Source organism: Apteryx mantelli, chromosome 2 (assembly GCF_036417845.1).
Source record: "Apteryx mantelli isolate bAptMan1 chromosome 2, bAptMan1.hap1, whole genome shotgun sequence".
Lineage (NCBI taxonomy): Eukaryota > Metazoa > Chordata > Aves > Apterygiformes > Apterygidae > Apteryx > Apteryx mantelli.
Genome location: NC_089979.1, coordinates 152912527 through 152932337, shown reverse-complemented (window position 1 = coordinate 152932337; position 19811 = coordinate 152912527). Strand labels below are relative to the sequence as shown.

The 19811-nt window shown below is 44.9% G+C and overlaps 1 protein-coding gene across 2 annotated transcripts in view; it reads right to left on the bottom strand.

Moving 5' to 3' along the window:
- JCAD (junctional cadherin 5 associated) overlaps positions 1–19581 on the bottom strand; it is a 33615-nt gene extending 14034 nt beyond the window's left edge. Inside the window, exons 1-3 of one of the 2 annotated variants that reach the window (XM_067291846.1) lie at positions 19546–19562; positions 13677–13736; positions 6041–6399 (exon numbers count right to left, since the gene is read on the bottom strand). In XM_067291846.1, coding sequence (XP_067147947.1) covers positions 6041–6339 — 299 coding nt within the window. In that variant the 5' untranslated portion in view covers positions 6340–6399; positions 13677–13736; positions 19546–19562. Of the gene's footprint in view, positions 1–6040; positions 6400–13676; positions 13737–19545 lie in introns of both variants that reach the window. The other variant, XM_067291847.1, reaches the window with a different exon arrangement.
- Positions 19582–19811: the final 230 nt, after the last annotated feature.

Sequence of the window (19811 nt, the reverse complement as noted above, 5' to 3'; positions counted from 1 at the left end):
CTTGTACCTAAGGTGACCAAATATAACTGCCATTACACAACGTAGCTGTCACCAGCATAAGACTGGAAAGAAAAATCAAAATTGACATAAATAGGACAAGTATGTAGATAGAGCCCAAGAATTTCTTCCTCTTCCCTCAGTCCAAAGATATAAAAACAGTTTCATCTGGCTTTTTTACTAAAAAACAATCATTTATTTAAATACTACTTTATGAAAGCATAACACAGTTCAAAATTCAGAATCAAAACTAAGCAATCCAGATTCACAGCACTATTCAATAATTTTTTTAAAGTGTATTAACTTCATCCTGTGAATATGAAAGCTTAAAAAACAAACTGGGATAAGGTGCATCTTGTTCCTATTAAATCCACTGGATTAAGACTTAACATCTGAACAAAACATTCTATCTCTGAAACACAAAGTACAGTTCAGTTGGTGAACCCCAGGAAGTAATAAAAGTCGTCATTATCAATGAGATATAACAGGACACCTCCTATATTGGAAAGCTGATTGTGGTAATGATGAACATTTCTATGCCTCTCAGCATGCAGAAGCATGCAACTGAACAAATGCTGCCTTCTGAGATTATCAAATCTACCTTTTCATCTTGTTCCCGTGCTGTTATGGCACCATTTATATCCATGTTTACAAAAAGAGGTGAGAAACAGGGTCTAGCAATAGCAAAGAGGGAATGGAGAGATTGTTCTTTCTGTTCTGCCAGATCTACTAGGAGCACAAATTATCTGGTGTGATTTTATCAGTCATTGTAAAAGGGTCTATAAAAACCCCAGAAACTAAGAGACATAGATTACAAGATCAGAAAAGTCCATTATAATTACTTAGCTTGACATCCTGCTTAACACGTGCCATCAGACTTTCCTGAAATCAGGCCTGTTTCAATGGCAGCATGTCTTATAGAGAAGCATGTAAAAATCTCAATCTCAAAACTTCCATTGATGGAGAAACTATCACAATTGTTGCAAAGGTTAATCCACAACAAACAAACAAACAAAAAAACCTCCAAACTAAATATGAAGTGAAAACAAATTCTTATCCAGCCAAATATAAAAAATATTGAGGAAAGGAGGTATGGCAAACAATAATATTGAGATTTGCAATAAGTAGAGGAATGAAATGGGCTGGCTGTTTAAAGGGTTTAATAGGAAATTGGTAATAGATAAGCATTACTTGATTCTTTCCTAGGAAGCCACTAAAAACAGAAGAGTTTTGGTTAGTTTGCTTTTTTTAAAAAACAAACAAAACCCAAGTTCAAATCTTCATTCTACTAAATTAGCCGTAAGTTAGGATGGTCTAGCTTCAGTTACAGAAAGCATGTTCCTCCATATTTTAAAGCTGTTTAAAGGATTACAGTTCCTTTAAAAGATTAAAAGATTAATAACTAGGCTACAGTAATAAACTTCTAAACATGATATAAACCGCCCTGTGGCCTGTACCATGTCATGAGTGCAAAGCGAGAGTAGATAGGACATTTAAAAGAGGGCATTTAAAACCTTGTCTTTCCTACGATATATTCACAGAGCAGAGAATCTCTCCAACCGCGGGCTCAGGCGCTAGAGGTGGTTACATGGGCAGCCTGTTTCCTGGGCCTGGTAAGCTGCTGGAGAGGAAGCCAATACACTGTGCAGCAGGAAGGGGATACTGCAGTCTCCTCAGGGACTCTCTCACTTGACTCCAGGCTGAAGACTCCTTGGACCCCTCTCCGGAGCAGCAAGTGGACTACCCACGCACCTGCACCCAGCACGTGAGCCAGCAGGCAGCCCTTCGGACAAGCATGAGCCTCAGAGCATAACTGCACTGACCGGCAGCAACTGGGGTGTGCAGCAGCTCCTCCCAGGTATCTGTCACTTCTGGGTCTTGCAGTCCTATAAAATGGTGGAAAGGTGGAAGGGGAAGCATCCAGGAGTCATCCTAAGTTCAAAATACTTCACCACTGTGAATTTCTGCCTTACCCCTTGACGTAATGGCACTGATGCAGGAAGAAATGCATACGCAGAGACAGCAGCCTTCAAGTGCTTCACAGCTACCTCTCCGACAGGGTGCCTGTGACTGGAGTAGTCCATGGGACCAGCTAGGAAGATGTGAACCCTATGAACTCTTTTCTAAAAGGTCTGCTTTTAAGAGATGTCACATTTGCCATGTGATAAAGTGCTATGAATTGGTTCTATATAAAATTAATCTAATGAAAACTTGTTTTAAAATAAACTATTGCTAGTTTTCTATGAATTTTAGGCCTTTGCAAGAAACTAGGCCATCAGCCCTGCCCTGCATTGGCTGCATTTCCCCGAGCAGCAGCTATCAGAGCAATGGGTCGAAAATGCCTTGCTCCCCTGGAGTGATGCTGGACCAGCAGGACCTTACACAACCCACGTAACGGGAACAGAAGTGCAGGAGCATGGCACAGGCTGTGAAGTCAAAACCCTGTAGAATGAGGCCACTTCTGGGTTACCCAGCAATACCATGGAAGCTTCTGTCTTGTTTCTGGCTCCCAGTGGGTAAGCCGTAAGAACAAGGCACCTTCGTGCTCAGGATGCACGAGCTGCTGGCACCAGAGGGGACTGTCCCCAGCAGGAAGGCACTGTTCAGAAATTTCCAGGATTTGGCAGCAAGGGGACATGATTTTCAGAGAATGGTTCTGGCAATTTCTGTTCTTGTTTGGGATCCTATCATTATATATACACTCTCCCAATATTTTGAAACATCAGTTTAGTTTTCTAATTTTTCCAGCAGGTGATTTCATTAATGATAGTATCTACTTATGTCTAAATTTGCTACCAACCTAGTCCCTCCTTCATCTGCCCTTCCTCCCATGCAAAAACTAAACAAAGGGTACCTCTGTTCTTTGTCTTCCACTCAGAAGAGAAGCAGGAGGTAGTTCTCCTGTGGATCCTCTCATCTCTACCCCTAGGGTCAGCTTCCCTGTTTTATTTGCCTCGTCTAACTCTTTAAAGCCTTTACTGGGCAGTCTCGTAACCCTCAGTGAAACAAGGACTTCCCTCAGACCACCTGCCTCCCCCCCCCCCCACACACACCATAGCCTGCCTGAAGAACAACAGGATGGAGCAAGAAGTCAATAGGAGCAGGGCCTCTTACAACCTGCAACGCCGTGTGATGTGACCACACGCAGCTACTGCAAAGCTGCTCTGTGTCACCCCCTGGCCATTACGAAACAGGCTCAGCTCTGCAACCTGTCTGTGAAGACAACAATGAAGTGGGAAACATTGCTTTTTTCTGTGGCTTTTTGGAGGGTGAGTAGGTCTTCGACATCCAATACTTTGAGCAAATAATGTTGCATAGCAAATTGCCACCGCTGAGTAGTCTGAGTCATTCTCTAAATTCCCATGGACCTGGTCAAGGTCTATGAAGCTAGTCAGATTACTGACTACCTCTTTTGGCTTTCTCCTGCCACAGTGCCAACATCTGCTAGGTTGGCAAGGCAGCATCACTACCTTCTGTGTGCACCGGCACGCTGTGCCACATGACCTGGTTAGTGGATGAACTGGAGGCGGGTGACAGAAGTTGGTGCTGAAGTTCAGCCTAATTACAGAGTACCATTAATTACAGCAGTTGCTAAACACAGAAAACCCAAGCAAACCTCTCTGCAAATTGTTACCAGTTGGAAGCTTTTAAGAGGCTGATCTAGAAAAAGGAACTGGTAATATGAAGTCTGTTAAGTCCAAAAACCACTGTGCTTGCTAGAGGCCACCTCTTTGGCCGAAATTTTCTCCAAGGCTCTGAAACGTGCAGTTCTGTCTCAGTCTAAGACCAGGAACCTGTTTCCCAGTATAATCCAGAAACCAGACAGAGTGAGATCAAAATCCCTGGTGGAGCTCATTACAGGCCAGCCCATAACAGGCCTAAGCCCCCAAAAGCGGGCTCTCACAAAAAACTCTTCTCTTTCATTTTAAAACAATTCACCTTTGCATGACCACCTCCTGCCTCAGATCCTGCTCTGGGCAAGGGAGGCCTGGGTCTACCCTCAGAGGGTATCAAGGCAGAGCCTGGGATTATCACCCTGGAGCTTGGCAACTTAAACACAGGTGTTGCAGCACTGAGCTTGCAGACATTCTGACTCGATCTCACCCAAAGAATCTCACCCTTCCTTACAGTAAGAGCAGGACAGCTCCAGGATTGCTCTCTGACCGCACCAGAAGTATGCTGCACATCCACGGATGACAAAAATGGAGGGCTGATAAAAAGGCTTTCCTTTTTTCCGTAATTTCTAGTACCCTGTAAGAGTTCCCAATAGGGTCACTATGAATTAGTGCTGTAATAATAATAGTGAAAAAAAGTTTCTATTTTTGTTAAGGGGTGACAAAGTTATCTCCAGTGCAAGGTTTTGTTTTCTATTTTATGGGGAAAAGCAGCTTTTTAAAACCAAGATATAATATTAAACTGCACTGTAGGCTGACAGATTCCACCCCTGGCATTTTGAGAGGTTAGCAAGAGACACTTAAACTGTCACAGAGGATTATTTTGTAATGTATTTCCCAGCCTACATTTAACAGTTATAGATACCTTTGCCACATCTCAAGCGTGGGCCAGCTGAACAAGCCCACGCAGCACTGACACACTGCAGATTGAATGGGAGAGGCGGCAGTCTTCCCACTGCCGACATGCACTCAAAGCATGCTCGGCCTCCTAGGATGTGGGAGCAGCAGCACTACAGCTGCTTCCAGCCTTGCACAGCCATACTTCATTCACACTGCTTTTTCTCTGCACTGTAAACTCTGCTCCAAGGCCAAGTGCCACCTTCTTCCTTCACACCCTGTACGCCCCATTTTCCTGCTTCAAAGTTTTTTCCCCATTTTGTTACTTTTTCAAAATCTTTCCTCATTTCATTGTTTTCTGGTCTACCTCACTCAAAGAACACCATAAAGGATCTTCCTTATTATCTTTAAAATGTGTGTCCTCTCCTTCCTTCTCCAGCACTAACCCACCTGCACTAGGCAGAGCCCCACCTGGAACAGAGAGAACCATTACACACCATGGTTGGGACTTGCTGCCCTAATGCTGCTTTACAGCATACACATTTGTTCTTCCTGTTATTCTAGCTGGCAACAAGCAATCATTTCTGCTCCAGGCCAACAGGCTTGCAAGGGGAAGAGATATGAAGGGAAAGAGCAGACGAGACCAGCAGTTGGGGGACACATGTCTTTGCCACGTGTTACTGAAGGTCTTCATATGAGGACAAGATCCCAAGGGTATGGTATTTTGTCCTGCTTTCAGTTTCAAGCCCTTTCTGCAGGAGGAAGGGACTTTTCCTTATAAAGCATCATCATATTTGGGCTTGCTTCCAGTATGGCCTTAGCCCCCTTCCTTTGTTCATATTTAGCACTGCAATAGCTGCAAAACAATGACTGAGGCTGAGCTGTATACACACAGCTCTTCCTGCCCAGCCCGCCCCAGTTCAAATGCGCGTCCTCCGTATTAAGCAAGTCACAGTTGTACAAGCATGTTTTATGAAGTGATGACAAGATCTTCCATTGGGTTTGGGCTGTTTTAAAAAGAAACATACAGGCACCTTCTCATGCTTACTCCATGAGAACTGCCTTAAAAAAAAAAAAGAAACACTCCGTGTATCTAGGAACACCCACAGAGAGCTGCACACAGCTGAATTTGCAGCAAGAATCAGGGCATGTATGTGACAGAAGAAGCTGTGTTCAAGTTTTTTAACTATTCATTTTTGAAAGGAAGAGCTTTTGCCCCATTTTTACTGCACTTGAATTGAGCTTTTCCAAACCTGCCACAAGGCTTTCTGATATAGACCATATTAATAAATTAAATTTTCCCACACCTGGCAACTTCTCACCACCCCAGTATTCTCAAAGGCCTCGCTCTAGCAAAAGGTGAATGGACGTACCACTGCTTTGTGTGGACTTGGAGTGCATGGAGATGGTCACATGTATGGGAGCAGAAAAAGATCACAAGAAGATGGTATCAGGTGTTAGGGTCATGCTTAGTTATCTGCCAGAACCAAAAGGAAGAGAAAGCAAAGCCATGGCATGATGCTGAAACTTACCCCCCTTCTGAAGTATGAAAAGTGGACAAACCCTGAAGGTCATGGTGGTAACCAGGACCTGCTTGCCTTCCTTGGCTCCCATGGCTGCTTTCGGTGCTGCTCGAGTTGCTTTTTGCCAGAGGTTTCTTGCTGTAAGCACTGGCTCTTGATTCTGCCTCAAACCCATTCAGCATTCTCTGACCAGATCTACTCCCTGCGATTTCATGCCGGTATCCATCATATCTGTTCTCATATGAAACAGGAGGATTTTTTGACAATTTGTATCCATGAGAAATCAGGAGGTCCTCGACACTGAACATACTGTGCTGGTGTCAGTCACAGCTGTGCCATCAGAAAGCTCTTTCCAGCAGGACCCATCACTGGAAAAAGAAACAGAAAGCTGCTTTAAACATGGAAAAACATCTTTGCTCAGCTGGTAGGCTGCTGAAACTAAGAGTTTCATCCCCTGGCCTCAGTCTTCCACCCCTATAATAAAACATATTAAGTAAAAGTGCATGCAGATGCTGATGAATCATGTGCTGACCTTCCCTAGACAATACACCTACATTTATTCAGGCAAGGAGCAGATGCCGTGCTGCTGCTGAGTCAGTCCATTTAACTGAAGAATTCAGTGATGATTGCAGCCTTCAGTTTTCACTAAGTGATCTCAAAAAATCTTTGCACCAGAGGTAAGCACACAATTTGAGGCAGGCACTTGCTTAAAAAACAATTTTTCCTCCAGTCATGGGGAGATGTGCTTTGTACTGGGTTTTAGCTAGCTGCAGGAGGAGGGGCTAGATTACAGGGCAATACAGCCTCTCCCTACAGTTCTGCATATTCCAACCAGGAAAAAAAAAAGATCACATGAACAAGGACAAAAATATGCATGAGAACAAAAATTAATTATGCTACCACATGAGAAGCCCAGGTAATGTCATGCAATGCCCCAGTTAAACACTCTTCTTTGTAGAAGATTTTTTTTTGGCCTAGGCTGGCATGCTGGCAATCAGTAATCCTCAACTGGAATAATAAAAAAAATAAGTTTTCAAGTATGCTCTATTTTTACAGCACAATTTAACTCTGTAAAATGACGGAAAACAACCTGAGATGCCTGTGTCTGTTGTGTCTCATTGATTTCCAAGCCACAGGACAGTCAAAATTTTTCATTCCAGTGACAGCCCTCAATTCTTTACTGACTACAGCAAAGATTCAGCAAACTGAATTAGTTGGCTGAAAACGATCTCTATTGTCTATACCACTCTTCTAGCTTGTTATGACAATTATGGAATACCCATTCTTCCATAGTTTTAAAATGACCAGAATGTAATGATCTATTCTGTAGATTATACACAATAATGAACAGATTCTAGTACATTCCTCCTTGGTTGACTGGTGTTACAAGGAAAAAAAAAAAAAGTGTATGAACAAGAAGTGAAACAGACCAAAGAAATATATTCATTGTGTAAAACACTCAAGACGATTTTACCTGCATAAAGACTTCATTTAATGTGCCTGGTGAGTATTGTGCATCCTTTGGAGTAGTAGGTCTTATCTGAGGGAACATAGCCCAGCATTGGTAGCTACTCAAAAAGAGATCATCTCTGCAAAGATCATGACCAGCAAGTGCATTTTACACACAGGGCTCTGAAGTGCTTTTGAGGAAGAAGAAAGGGAGAACTCTGTTCACTGCTTTTTGCATTAATTTAAATTAGATGGAACAACTACCAAGGTGGCTGCTATACATTTATCAGTATTAAAGCTCTCCAGCTACATATACCCAGAAGTTGACGAGTGGGCATAAAATTTAAACCAGCTGTTGAAGAGCAGCACACTATGTGTTATGGCAGCTTTGTGCCTCTCCAGTGTCCCTTCCAGTGTCGGCTCAGCCCGTCTCCTGGATGCCGTGTGCACCGGCTCCTGGGGCGCTGCTGGGCGCCTTCTGGCCACGTCTCATGTGTGCTGCCTGCAGAGACGGCAGATCTTGTCTTGAGAACAGCCCTCAAGATGTGGCGTAGAAAAACACACAGTTTTTTATGCAAAGCCATTCTTTAATGTGTAACTGAGAACGTTGCAAATAGTGGCTTTTCAGCCTGAGAGCCTGCTTAGAGTTTAGACCAGTTCGTCTTCAGAGCTTAATGAGACTCTTCCCTTTTTACACAAACACACCCTTTAAACTGAGAAATAAAGCTCTGTGCGGAAGGTATTTTAGGAGTATGGCTTTCCTAGAACAGGAACTCCAAATTCCCAGTAAGTGCCCTGAATAAGAGTCAGCAGTAGGTACAGCTAGGCAAAAGTCAAGGAGAGGTGGAACCCTTCTCTCTCAAGGGAAAAGGAAGATTTGGTGGGTTGTTTTTGAATGCTGACCTAAAAGGCTGTTTTTCCACACACACACCCCCCTCCCAAGACTGTGCACAGCACCAGGTATGACCGGAGCAAAGGGAACATCTGGCTGCTAGAGCTGCTCAGTTTCTGAAAGGAGAAAGATCCACTGTGACTGCCACGAACAGCAGAAAGCCCACTGGAGCGCTCACAGGTGCATGGAAGAAATGTGCTTTTCCTGCTGTTATTGTCAGGCTGGCTTGGTGTGTTTGTTAACCCCCTCTCTGCCACCCGCTGCAGCAAAGGGCGGTTGGAGAGGGAAGGGCAACCTGCCAGCTGCACCGCCCGCAGAGAGAGCCCCGGCGAGCTGCGCCAGGGGCTGCGGGTGACCCGCTGGCCAGGCTGGTGTCAATGCACGAGCCATCAAGAGGGTCTGCAAAAGTCACGAGGAGCCACTGTCCTCCGGCACCGGCCCAGGGCTGGGTGGGAGAGCAGAGGCCCTCGCCCGAAGCAAGCCTGTGGGAGACCACCACGGCAGCACCCGACATCCACAAAGAGCCTGGCCAGCTGTCAAATCAGGGAGCAGTGCTGGGACGTTCTTCCTGCCTGCCCTTAAACAAATGAGTTTAAAAAATAAAATCAAAGGAATTGTATTGGCAGGACTAACTAAACTGTTGCTGCTGTGCTGTCTTCTAAATAATTTATGAGACCAGGCCAAAGAGTAAAGTCTGTGCAGAGCTTCTAATTTGAGGTAAGATCAACAATGCTGGAAAACAGTTTGTTTTCCCAGCGCTCATTTGTTTTGTTTGCCAATGACATCAGTGTTTTCTGATAGGGTTTGCTTCCTGAGGATGCCTGCTATCTTGCCAGTGTTTCCGACTTGTCCCAGTCAGCCGGTACAACTCCACATTACACTGGAAACAGGGGCCAAACGTTTTTCTGGAAACTTCTCAGCAGCACTATCAGTTGCAAAGAAACAAGCATATGCTGAACTACGGACATCTGCATTAGCACATGTATGCACAAACACAATGGGGACCTGCAGCTGCGGGGAGCTGGATACAATGGGACCAGGGGACAGACACGTAATCAGAACACCTTGTTTCAGGGATAATCTGTCCAAGACCAGGGATCTCATCCCCATTGCTAAGAAAAGCCCCTAACAATCTTGAAGGATCGTGAAGAAATTTGATTCTAGAATTTCCTCTGAGCTGCTTCTAGAGCCCATTCTCAGTGGGAAAAACACACTGATTTCTGTTCATGTACTGCCTGTAGCTGTGGCAGGGCTTCCTAAGCCCTCTTATTTTTTTTGTGGGTACCACCATCATCACTACTGGCAGTGGCAACAAATACCAGCACATGCAGCAGTGGCAGAAGCAGGTCCTATCTCCAGGCTTTCAAATGGCTTGCATACCATTTGGGAATCTTCACCGGATGGCATTTAGAGAAGTCTGCCAGGCTTGCTCCTTTGGTTACTCCCGATTCCTGAGATCGTCCTTGCAGAGCACCCACGTAGTTTGGTGGGAGACCAGAAGCGACAAAGAATTTGGCACTGAGCTGGCTGTTCTCCATTACATCTCTCTCCCTCCCTCTGCTACTTGAAATAAACAGGAACATGGCAACCCTTCAACTGTTCGAATACCACCCCTGAAAGTGCTTGCTTTCTTCCTGTCCATCTCTGTATAACTGTTTATAACATTTTGTAAACAATCCTATACAACTTTATAGAAAAGAAAACATTATAAGAACATTATTCATGTTGCAAAATGAACCATACAAACACGAATTGGCAAAATTAAGGTACCCTTCATGGACGCGTAAGTTACCACAGTCTGTAATTACATGACTTCAGGCTACAAAAGTCCTGCAGGACTCCTGCCTCCTTTGATGCATAGGGTAGGTGATGCTGGTCTCCATAGCCTTCATCTACAGCAGCTATCCAGACACAGCTCTGAAGACAGAATTACTAGCAGGCATCTGAATCACAAAGTGTATTATTTAGCTGGATCACACATTAAACTAGCTTATCTTCACTCAGTTCTGTAGAGTGGGATGATATTATTCCCATTTCATATCAGAAGTGTGTCAGACAGAAGTATTTATGTGGAGAGACTAAAGTAAAAAACACCCCTTTCCATTCTAGGTGCCCAATCTGAGGTGTCTACAACCTGATGTTCTAAGCAGTTAGCCTTAATATTGAACTAGGTACGTTCAAAACAATGCTCTCACAGACTTATTGCTGCAAGTGCCCAGCACTTCTGCAAGTCAAACCAAGTGTTGTGAGTCAGGTGCCAACACAATGAGGACAAGGGAGTGTAAAAAAGCTGGTTGCAGTAGTTTGTCTAACTCCCTCTCCTCTGTCCCTCTGCCTGATCAATCCAGTATCAGTGCTGTTCCTGTCCAGCCAGGCCCGTCTTACCTCCTCACAGCATGTTAGCTTCTCGCCTCTATGTACCTCAGTGCCTTTGTTTCCCAATGCCCAGGCTTCTTGGCCAGCCAGGCCCACACTCCCCTCCTGCCTTACCCTCCAGCATCCCTCCCCGAGGTCCCACTCCTGCTCCTGCTATTCCTGCACAGACTCCCATTCCCATCCTTTTAGCCAGCCTGTCTCCCCAGTTCTTGGCATCCTCTCCCTCCTATTCCCAGTTACAGGTTCTTCCCCCCAGTCCCTGATTCATGTCACTCATCCCAAGTTTATTCCTTTCCCTTCCGAAGACCAGCTTCTGGCCCTTCTACATTTCAAGCAGAAAAACCTCCTCCCTGAGGCTGCCTCTATACCTGCCCTCTGCTCCCAGGTCCAAAGCTCCATCTCACCCTTACTTGGAGACACCGTGAGCAGTCATTACTGGGAAAAATCCAGCTTTACCTCCACAGCCCTGGGCAGGAGCACCCCTCTGGGAACCATGCAAACACAGCCCGGTCACACACATATAGGAGCAGGTAAGGCATGGAGTGCCGTCGCTAAGTGGGGTGGGTCAAGTGCAGGCTGGTCAGCACCAGAAGCTGGGATGCTGGTGGATGTGAGGAGAAAATCTTCAGAAAGTGGAGCAGCTAGAATCAGAAGTGTCTGCTGGGAACATGCATGGACTTCTCCAAGTCCTACAACCATAGGTCCTGTTCTCAAGCATGATGGCACTACAGCTCTCAATCAAACACTTGTAAGATTTGTTTTTTCTTTCTTTTTCCTTTTCAATGTGGGCAAAACAACATTCCTTCTCCCCTTCCTCCACCCTCTAGTTTTTCTTGGAAATAGCTGAATTGGTTTAGCTGACGATATTAAAATAAAATTAGCCTGAGAGAGACAACCTGAAAGTCTTAGATCAAGTGATAAAAGCCTGACAAACTACAGCAATGGAAAACAGGTTCTTGTAGTAGAAGTTTTAAAACTAGATGTTATTACTAGCTCAGTCTAAATATAACCCTCTGCTACATCACAGGAGAATACATTAGTCTTTGGCTATTGTAATCTCTTCTGTTTTCTCACTCTGTTTTTGCATGTGTACATACCAGACAGCTTATCAAAAACAAATACATTAAATAAGACTTTTACCTTGATCATTTAATCTTTTTTAAGACAATAAAGTCAGATCAGACTGTTCTGATGCTCTGTGTTTGTACAGCACCTGGCATGCTGTGCTTGTACCCTCGATTTAGAGCTACAAGGCAGTACAGAAATCATCACCACAGTGCATTAAGTTGCTTAAGAGATGACATTCAAATGTTAAAGATAAAATTCAACTGTTTCAAGAGTCTTCAACAATAAAGTTTGCTATGATCAAATATTAGATATTTAATACAAACGGTGTATGAGGATGATAGACCAGGAAAAGAAACAAAGAGGTTTCAGAATATTAACAAAGTTGGATGTATTCAACTCAACAGGGCTTAATTAAATGTACAACAGAAGTAAGGAACTAGCCAAAGCAGCCTCCGAGCCATTAGCAAATACCTCCTAGAATCTCACAAAGGATGGGCGAAGGGCAAACATATTATCTAACTTCAAACAAAAGAGGGAAGGAGACAGAGCTGAGGTATTATAGACCAAACAGCCTGACTTTGATATCTACTCAGACAAATTATTCAGTCCACTTGTAAATACTTATAACATGTAGATTTGTCACAAGTGAGCAGGGGAAAGGACGGAGTCGTGTGACACAGCAGGAACAGCAGCACCCTTCCCAGTCCCTGCTCTCCACCCCGCACAGCAGCTGCATCCACTCCCAGAGGATAAAGGTAATGAGAACAGAGAAAACACAGACTTGTCAAGAACAAATTAAGTCTAATCAATTTAATTTTCTTCTTTGATGGAATAAGTAGCATAGGGACTAGGGGAAAAACAACAGCAGAAGTCACACATTTGGAACTAGGAAGTATTTGATAGATGCATGTGATAATCTTATATGCAAACCAGGTGAATACAATTTAGGTATAATTTACTGAAGGTGGGTATACAAATGTTTCAAATTTGTATTCAAGGAGTAGTTAGTAAATTCAATGTCAATCTGAAAAGACTCGTCAGGAGTCTGCCTGGGGTCTTGCTCTATTCAATATTTCCATTAATGACTTTTAAGTTAGAATAAAGATTACAATTACAAATCTGCAGGGAGTGCTGCAAGCATTTTCAGGGATTACAATTAGAATAAAATTTTAATAAATTGGAGAGCCAGTCTGAAATCAATGACTGAAATCCAACACAGCGGCAAAACACCATGCTTAAGAAGGATGCAATGCAGAAGTGCAAAATGGAGCAGTACAGTAAAAGAGTCTCAGGGACTAGAGCCACAAACAGAAAAGGCATCAATGGTCCCACAGGGCTTGGGATGAAGAGGCAAGCACATTCGGAGCTGTACTGCCAGGAGCGCTGCATGTAAGGCATGGGAGGGGGCTGCTCTCCCCTTGCAGCACTCCAACACTGAATCAGTTTGGGGCCCTACACCAAGGGAGATGCTGCTCTCCCCCAGCTGCTTGCAAGGATGATAAAAGGTTTAGGAAGCATGACCCCTTGAGAAAAGGCTACATGAAGTGGGCTTGTTTAGCTGCAAGAAAAGGGAGGAGGAATGAGAGCGAGAGAATGAGACATGATAACAACTTTCCAATATATCAGACTGCTAAAAGGGAGAGAATCTTGTCCTGCTCCCTGCAGATGTGGGGAAAAAAAAGGGATTGGCTTAGTATGCAGCAAGGGAGATTTAGGTTAGATATTAGGAGACACTGTCTAAGCATGATAATAGTTAACCACTGGGTACCCTGGGAGACTGTGAATCTCCATCATTAGTGGTTTTCAAGAAGAGGCTAAACGAACATCTAACAGGAACAGTGCAGATAAAGCAGATCCTACCTCAGAACCAAGGGATTTGGGATGGAAGTGAAATATTTTGACATTCCTCCACTCCTCAAACTAAAAAAAAAAAAAGAAAAAAAGTATCGCTTTGTCAGAATGTCCCTCACCTGTAGTTTCTGGACTTTCAAGTACTGAGTATTTCCCACCTTGACTCATCAATTGCAGTTTTGTTGGTCTCCATCCTCTCCCCGCGCCTGGATCTCTGGCTTTGAACTGTAATATGAACAACGCCATGTACCTCCACAATGAACCACACACCATTGAGGACAACCAGGGCATTGCCTTCTGGGAGGAAAAGTCCTCTGGGGATCCCGCAGTGCGGCAAAGAACAAGGGTCAGGAGCATAACTCCCTAAGATAATATACCATCCATGAGATACCGTTTAACAATTTTCTCATTGAAAATAACACATTTCCAAGAAAATCAAACCCCCTTCTGTACACAATTCCCAGTTTTATGAATAGACACCTCACCTGAATTACAATATGGCTTTTTCCCCCGTACTATTGTCAAAAGTAAAACAAACAGTATTATAAAATGCCGCCAATGAGCTACCCTGCAGTCCCCTTCTTGACGTATTCTGCACTCCAGGGGAACGCAAGGAGGATATAAAGAGCAGGCAGGCCTGGCAAGGTAGAAGACAGCACTCATGTAGGAACAGAAACTTTGCTTCTCCGCCAGGGATGGGAGGGATCGACTCTGCCTGAGGTCACAAGAAATATGTTACACACTGAAGGATCCCCCTCAGAGAAGAGCCGGTAGATGAGCTGAGTGGAGACACCACAGCAGGGTCCCACCAGAGGACTCGTGTCCGATCATGAACACACACCAGCCAAAGATCCAAGAAAGCTTGCAGTACAGCCAACACCATACTGAGGTCTTCAAAGACACTAGTGCTAAATGAATAATGAATAATCATCTCTGCTGAGTACCAGTAGAGAAGACATGCTAAAGTCATTTTTGGGAGATAATTCAACTTTATGTTGGCTCCACAAGTGTTCCCAGGCCTGCACGTCTCTCATTCATCTCACAGAGACGAAAAAAATCTGTGATTTTTGTGTTTAACTTTCATTACCTGTGGGCAGGAGAGTTCACATTTTCTCTAATACAGTGATTCACAGACAGTGAAAATTATAGCTCACATCCTCTCTGCATTCTTTGAGCAAAAGTCCTCACAGAAATCACTGAGGAATGTGCCAGAAAATAAATTAATGATACAATGCATCTCCAATAAAATTACGAAGTGGGAAGGAGAAGAGAAGCGAGTGTTAAAGAAAGAGTTTATTTAACTACAAAAAGATAGTTACTCCTGTCTTTTGTCTTACCAGGGGCAGCTGGATCAGCAGATGCATCAGCAGACCCACTGTGGCACGAGACAGCAAAAAGAGCCTCCTCCCCTGGGGACCCAGACCTTAATGAGTGACTATGTCTCTCCAGGGGTGTAACAGCCCTGGTTTGTTAGGTTTTGGGTCATATTTCAAAGTTTGCCTTCCCAAACTTGCCAAGAAAAAGCTTTGGAGAGCTGCATTTTTTTTTTTTTTTTTTTAATAACATGGTCATTTGCGTACAGGGTACTAGTTTCGTTTTAAGGCTCACACAGTGATAAAATACATGTCTGACGGTGCATGGGTGTCAGTTTATGTCTGAAAGAGGGTTGATTTTTAAATTTGCCATAGACCAATCCGGCACCGACTAAGCACTCATTTACTGTGGCTCACAAGCAACCAGACAGAAGCAGATGCATATAAGGAGAGAGGAAATATCCAAGCATGCCCAAATACTGCTGCTCGTTTTAGCTGTTTTTCAAAATGTCAACAGCTTGTGTCTGCCGATGACAGAGCAGCACATTACTACTCTGAAAACAGTCCAGATTTTTTTCCAGAGAAGGAGCAATTGTTAAAGAACACTCACTGCTACTCTGTACTAAAGATATAACGAGTTCTTAGACCAATTGGCAGCATATGGTGTATTTCCTCAAATGACAGCTTTTGTTTGTCACAACAGAAGAACAAAATAGTATATTTATTAAACAAAGCATAATTAGCCAACTCTCTCCCTCCCCAAAAGGAGCTATAGAAGAATATAATTTTTAGAATCCAAATGAACATTTTCATGCTGTTGATGACATTTTTTGTATGGAGCAATCCATCAGGGCTGTGGTGGAACAAAGTAAATGGAATCACATTTTTTGTTCATACCTTAAAATTAAGAGTTTAAGGGCCAATTATCCCACTTAAAATACCTACAGGCAAAGTGCTAATAATCTACTCCTGTGCTGGGACTACCTGTATTATTATTATTATTATTATTATTTTAAACAGAAAAGCTTTCCATTTGTACAAACCAAAGAAGGGATCACAATAATAACTGTATCCAGTCTTCTGAAGTAAAAATTTTTAATAAGGGATCCATCACATAGTTGAACTTCTCTGAGGTGACAGTGACATGGCTTATAGAGCTTGGGCTCTGTGATCAAAAGGATTACACACATTAGCATCCTACTAATCACAGCAGGATCAGCGGGCTGATTGGGCCAGCATTCAAGGAGGAAAGATCCGTAAACAAACACTTTCTCCTGCTCACAAATATGGCTGGGAACAGAGGCTGTCCAAGGTTGGTATGGCCTTCTCTTCTTTCAAAGAGATAAGGACTGTGTCTGCTGCAGTAAATAAATTCTCACCACAGTCTTATGCATCTGTTTGTTTACTCATTTTCAGACATTACCATCCTCTCCTGTGCTGTTATCCCCTTTATATTACCCTTTGTATGTATAATCTAATGCCCTCTCTTCTGGATTGACCCTCTGCTTCTTCCTGTATTACAGACATCTTTGATCTTTCTTTCTTGTGTCTGTATGTCCTGCCTTGTAGTCTCAGCAGGATTTCCCCCTGACCTGTTGCACTACAAGAAAATAAACACCAAAGTAGCATTTGAAAGCATTAGTGTAGGAAAAAATAAGACAGACACTCAAGAAACCTATAGAGCAAGTCCCACTATGCTGCTGATGCATTGCATGTGCCGGGCAAATGTGTGTTACTTTATGCAAAGTATGGACTGGACAGAAGCGGCACAGCTCTTGAGCACAGACAAGCCCTCCTGGACCAACAAGGCAAGCAACAGATAATCATCATCATGGGAGAAGAAGAACCATCCTAAAACTTCAAAAGTGATTTTTTTTTTTTTTGTCATCCACTTGGTGACTTTTAGGGTGCCCTTAGCACTTTCAAAAATGCACTCAACCTTTAACTCTATTTTTTCCTCTCCTAAGGTTAGCCCAAATTTCAAGACACCTTCCCTTGTCCCACATTTTGGGATGATCCAAGTTATGGCTGATAAGTTCTATTAATAGTCTAACTGTAATATGCTCAGACAACAAAGATGCTACTGCCAACTTCTGTTCTCTGCAGGCACCAGCAATACCAAAAGGACTGTGGGTTATCTGTACTCGAGATGTGAAAAGATGCTGTCAGTTCACACAGAGACCTTAACGATCACATGAAGGCTGCCGAAGGGCCGACCAGCCCCTTCCTTTGTAGCTGGAAGCAGTGAGTAAGCTTCCCCAGCAAGCCACCAGTCCACTGACTCTTGAAACAAAGCACAACAACAAGGTTGTAGAAAGTGAGATGACCCTTTCCACTCAAGAAGTGGAAAACAACATCTGTTAAGAAACAAATAAACTGGTATAATGGCTTCAGCAAGAGACCCAGAGGATTTTAGAGATGCAGCTCTTGGTTTGGGTCAACATATTGTGAAAAGCAAATTACAAGAGAACAATTGTTTCATACCAAGCTCTCCCACCCCTGAACTCCCTCAAGGTTAATTAGGATGGACTCTGGCCAAATTAATTAGAATAGAAGATTTGGGCAGGACTTTGCTATGTACTTGTAACTAGTTCCAGGGTGACCGAGAAGTTCAGAAATAAGTCTGTCTTGGCAAAAACCAAGTTCACTTGTGCCATGTCGTTTCTCTGGCAATCAGGAGAAACACTTAAAAGTAATCTTCCCCTAACCAGACAGCTAAGGCAGAAAAATTTTCTGCATCCTTCCCACTGAACAATATGCCCTTGTTTATTTTCTGTGTGCTTTTTAGGTCGTAAGAGGCCAGTGAAATTATGCATCTAAAGAACAATATACTACTGTAATATGGCACTCGATACACGCAGCCAGGCAGACTGAAAGATCAGTATTTTCCACGTGCTGGTGAATGCGCGTCGTAGCAGCAAGCAACTCTGAACATCACCAGAGGCAGGGAGGATGCCAAGGCGAGGCTCAGCCTCACAGCGACAGACCAGGCTGGCATTTGTGTGCTGTGCTGGGCGGCGTGCAGCTTCGGAGGGCATCCCGCCCCGGGAGGTGCCGTCCTGCCCGCGTCTCTGTCCCGGAGGTGGCCACCTGCGCTTGCTCCCATGCGGCTCCTGCCGCCCGCTGCGTCCCAGCTGAGCTACGCTGCCTGGTGCGGAGGGAATAACTGGAAGGACCAAAGTTTTTCCTCAAAGCGGTACCGTGGCGGATGGTGGAACTGCAGGAACGTAGCAGGGTGGGCAGATATAGTCTCTGAGACTAACGACCGTAAGAACTGGCACAAATTCAGGCTGCCGTGGTGGTTGAAGCCTGCATCTCCTAACTGCACAAACCTTTTCTGTCATTAGCCTGATATTCTTCCGTTGGAAAGTGGAAGGCTGCTATTTTCTGTGCATGTCTTACCCACAAACAGCAACACCCATTCTGGACAGAATCAGGACTTTTAAAGTAACGGAGAAAATCCTTCAGCTTGTGCTAAGAAGTGTAGCTGAATGCTTTTCAGCGAGACACAATTCTCATTGTCACTAGCTAAGATTTAATGTCTTGACCGTGTGGATCAGATTTACTACTCAGAACAGTTACATCATATTTTCACTTACGAACATGAGCTAGAGTAACTTAACATGTAGGGTCCATGCCACAAAAAAGCCATTATTCTCAACTCTTGACAAAAGAAAAACTTAATAGATGCAAATGTCCTTTGGCACAGATCCAGTGGCAGAATAAGGCCATAATTTGTAGTTCTGCGACAATTATGAAATGACATAACAGCACAATTCTCCTTCTGACATAACAGCTTTTTTCATCTCCTTTGCAACAGTAATTGGATTTTTTTTAAAAAAAAGGGAAATAAACCAAAAGGTCTATTTGACTGCTGTGCAAATATCACAACAAGAATAAATACCACGATCAGTGGCAAATGATGCTTCAGACCCTGATAGCACGTCCTGCTACCCCAGGCCGGCAAAGGGGGCCGCCGGGGGGCGCGGGAGCTGCGCCCCCCGGCCTGCGGGCTGGGGGCCCTCGCGGTACCGGCGGCAGCTCCAGCGAGCGGCTCTCAGGTTTCCCCGGGACTTCACCGAGCGGAACGGGGAACGGCGGCGCCCTCGCCGGGCCCCGGCGCTCCGCAAAGCGCCCCTCTCCCTGCAGGGACGCGGGGAACACGGGGAACGCGGAGGAGGAGGAGGAGGAGGAGGAGGAGGAAGAGTGAGTGGAACCAGCAGGTGCAGAGCGACCCGAGCGGGGACGGAAATCTGCCGAACTGCCCCCGGCGGCGAGCCGCAAGCCCTCCTCTTGCAACGAGACACTTTTGTGTCATTGAAGGAAAGAGAAAAAGGGAGAAGACATTCAGTAGCACAGCAGGCAAGAATTCAAAGAGCCATATATATATGTAATATAAGTGAGTGTATATATATATGTATATATAAAGAGAGATTAGTCTTCTTCAGCGGCACCCCCCATGTGCTCAGACACAAACAAGAAAAGCCAAGATTTAGGGATTTCGCTACATTTCTCCACTCACCCGCCCGCCCGCCCGCCTCCTCCCCTACCTGCCCGCGACTCACCCCTCCGGCGGGCCGGGCCGGGCGGCAGGAGCGAGCGGCGGCGGCGGCGCTGCGCGGCCCCGGCAGGCGGGCGGTGCCGAGCCTGCGGCGGCCGCGACCCTCGGCGCAGCGCCCGGCCGGGCCCCGCGGCGCGGCGCGGCGCGGCGGGGCGGGGCCGCGGCAGGCGGGGCGGGGCGGGGCCGCGGCAGGCGGGGCGGGGCGGGGCGGTCCCGCGGCAGCGAGCCCAGCCGAGGCGGGACCCGCCGCGCAGCCGGGAGCCGGGAGCC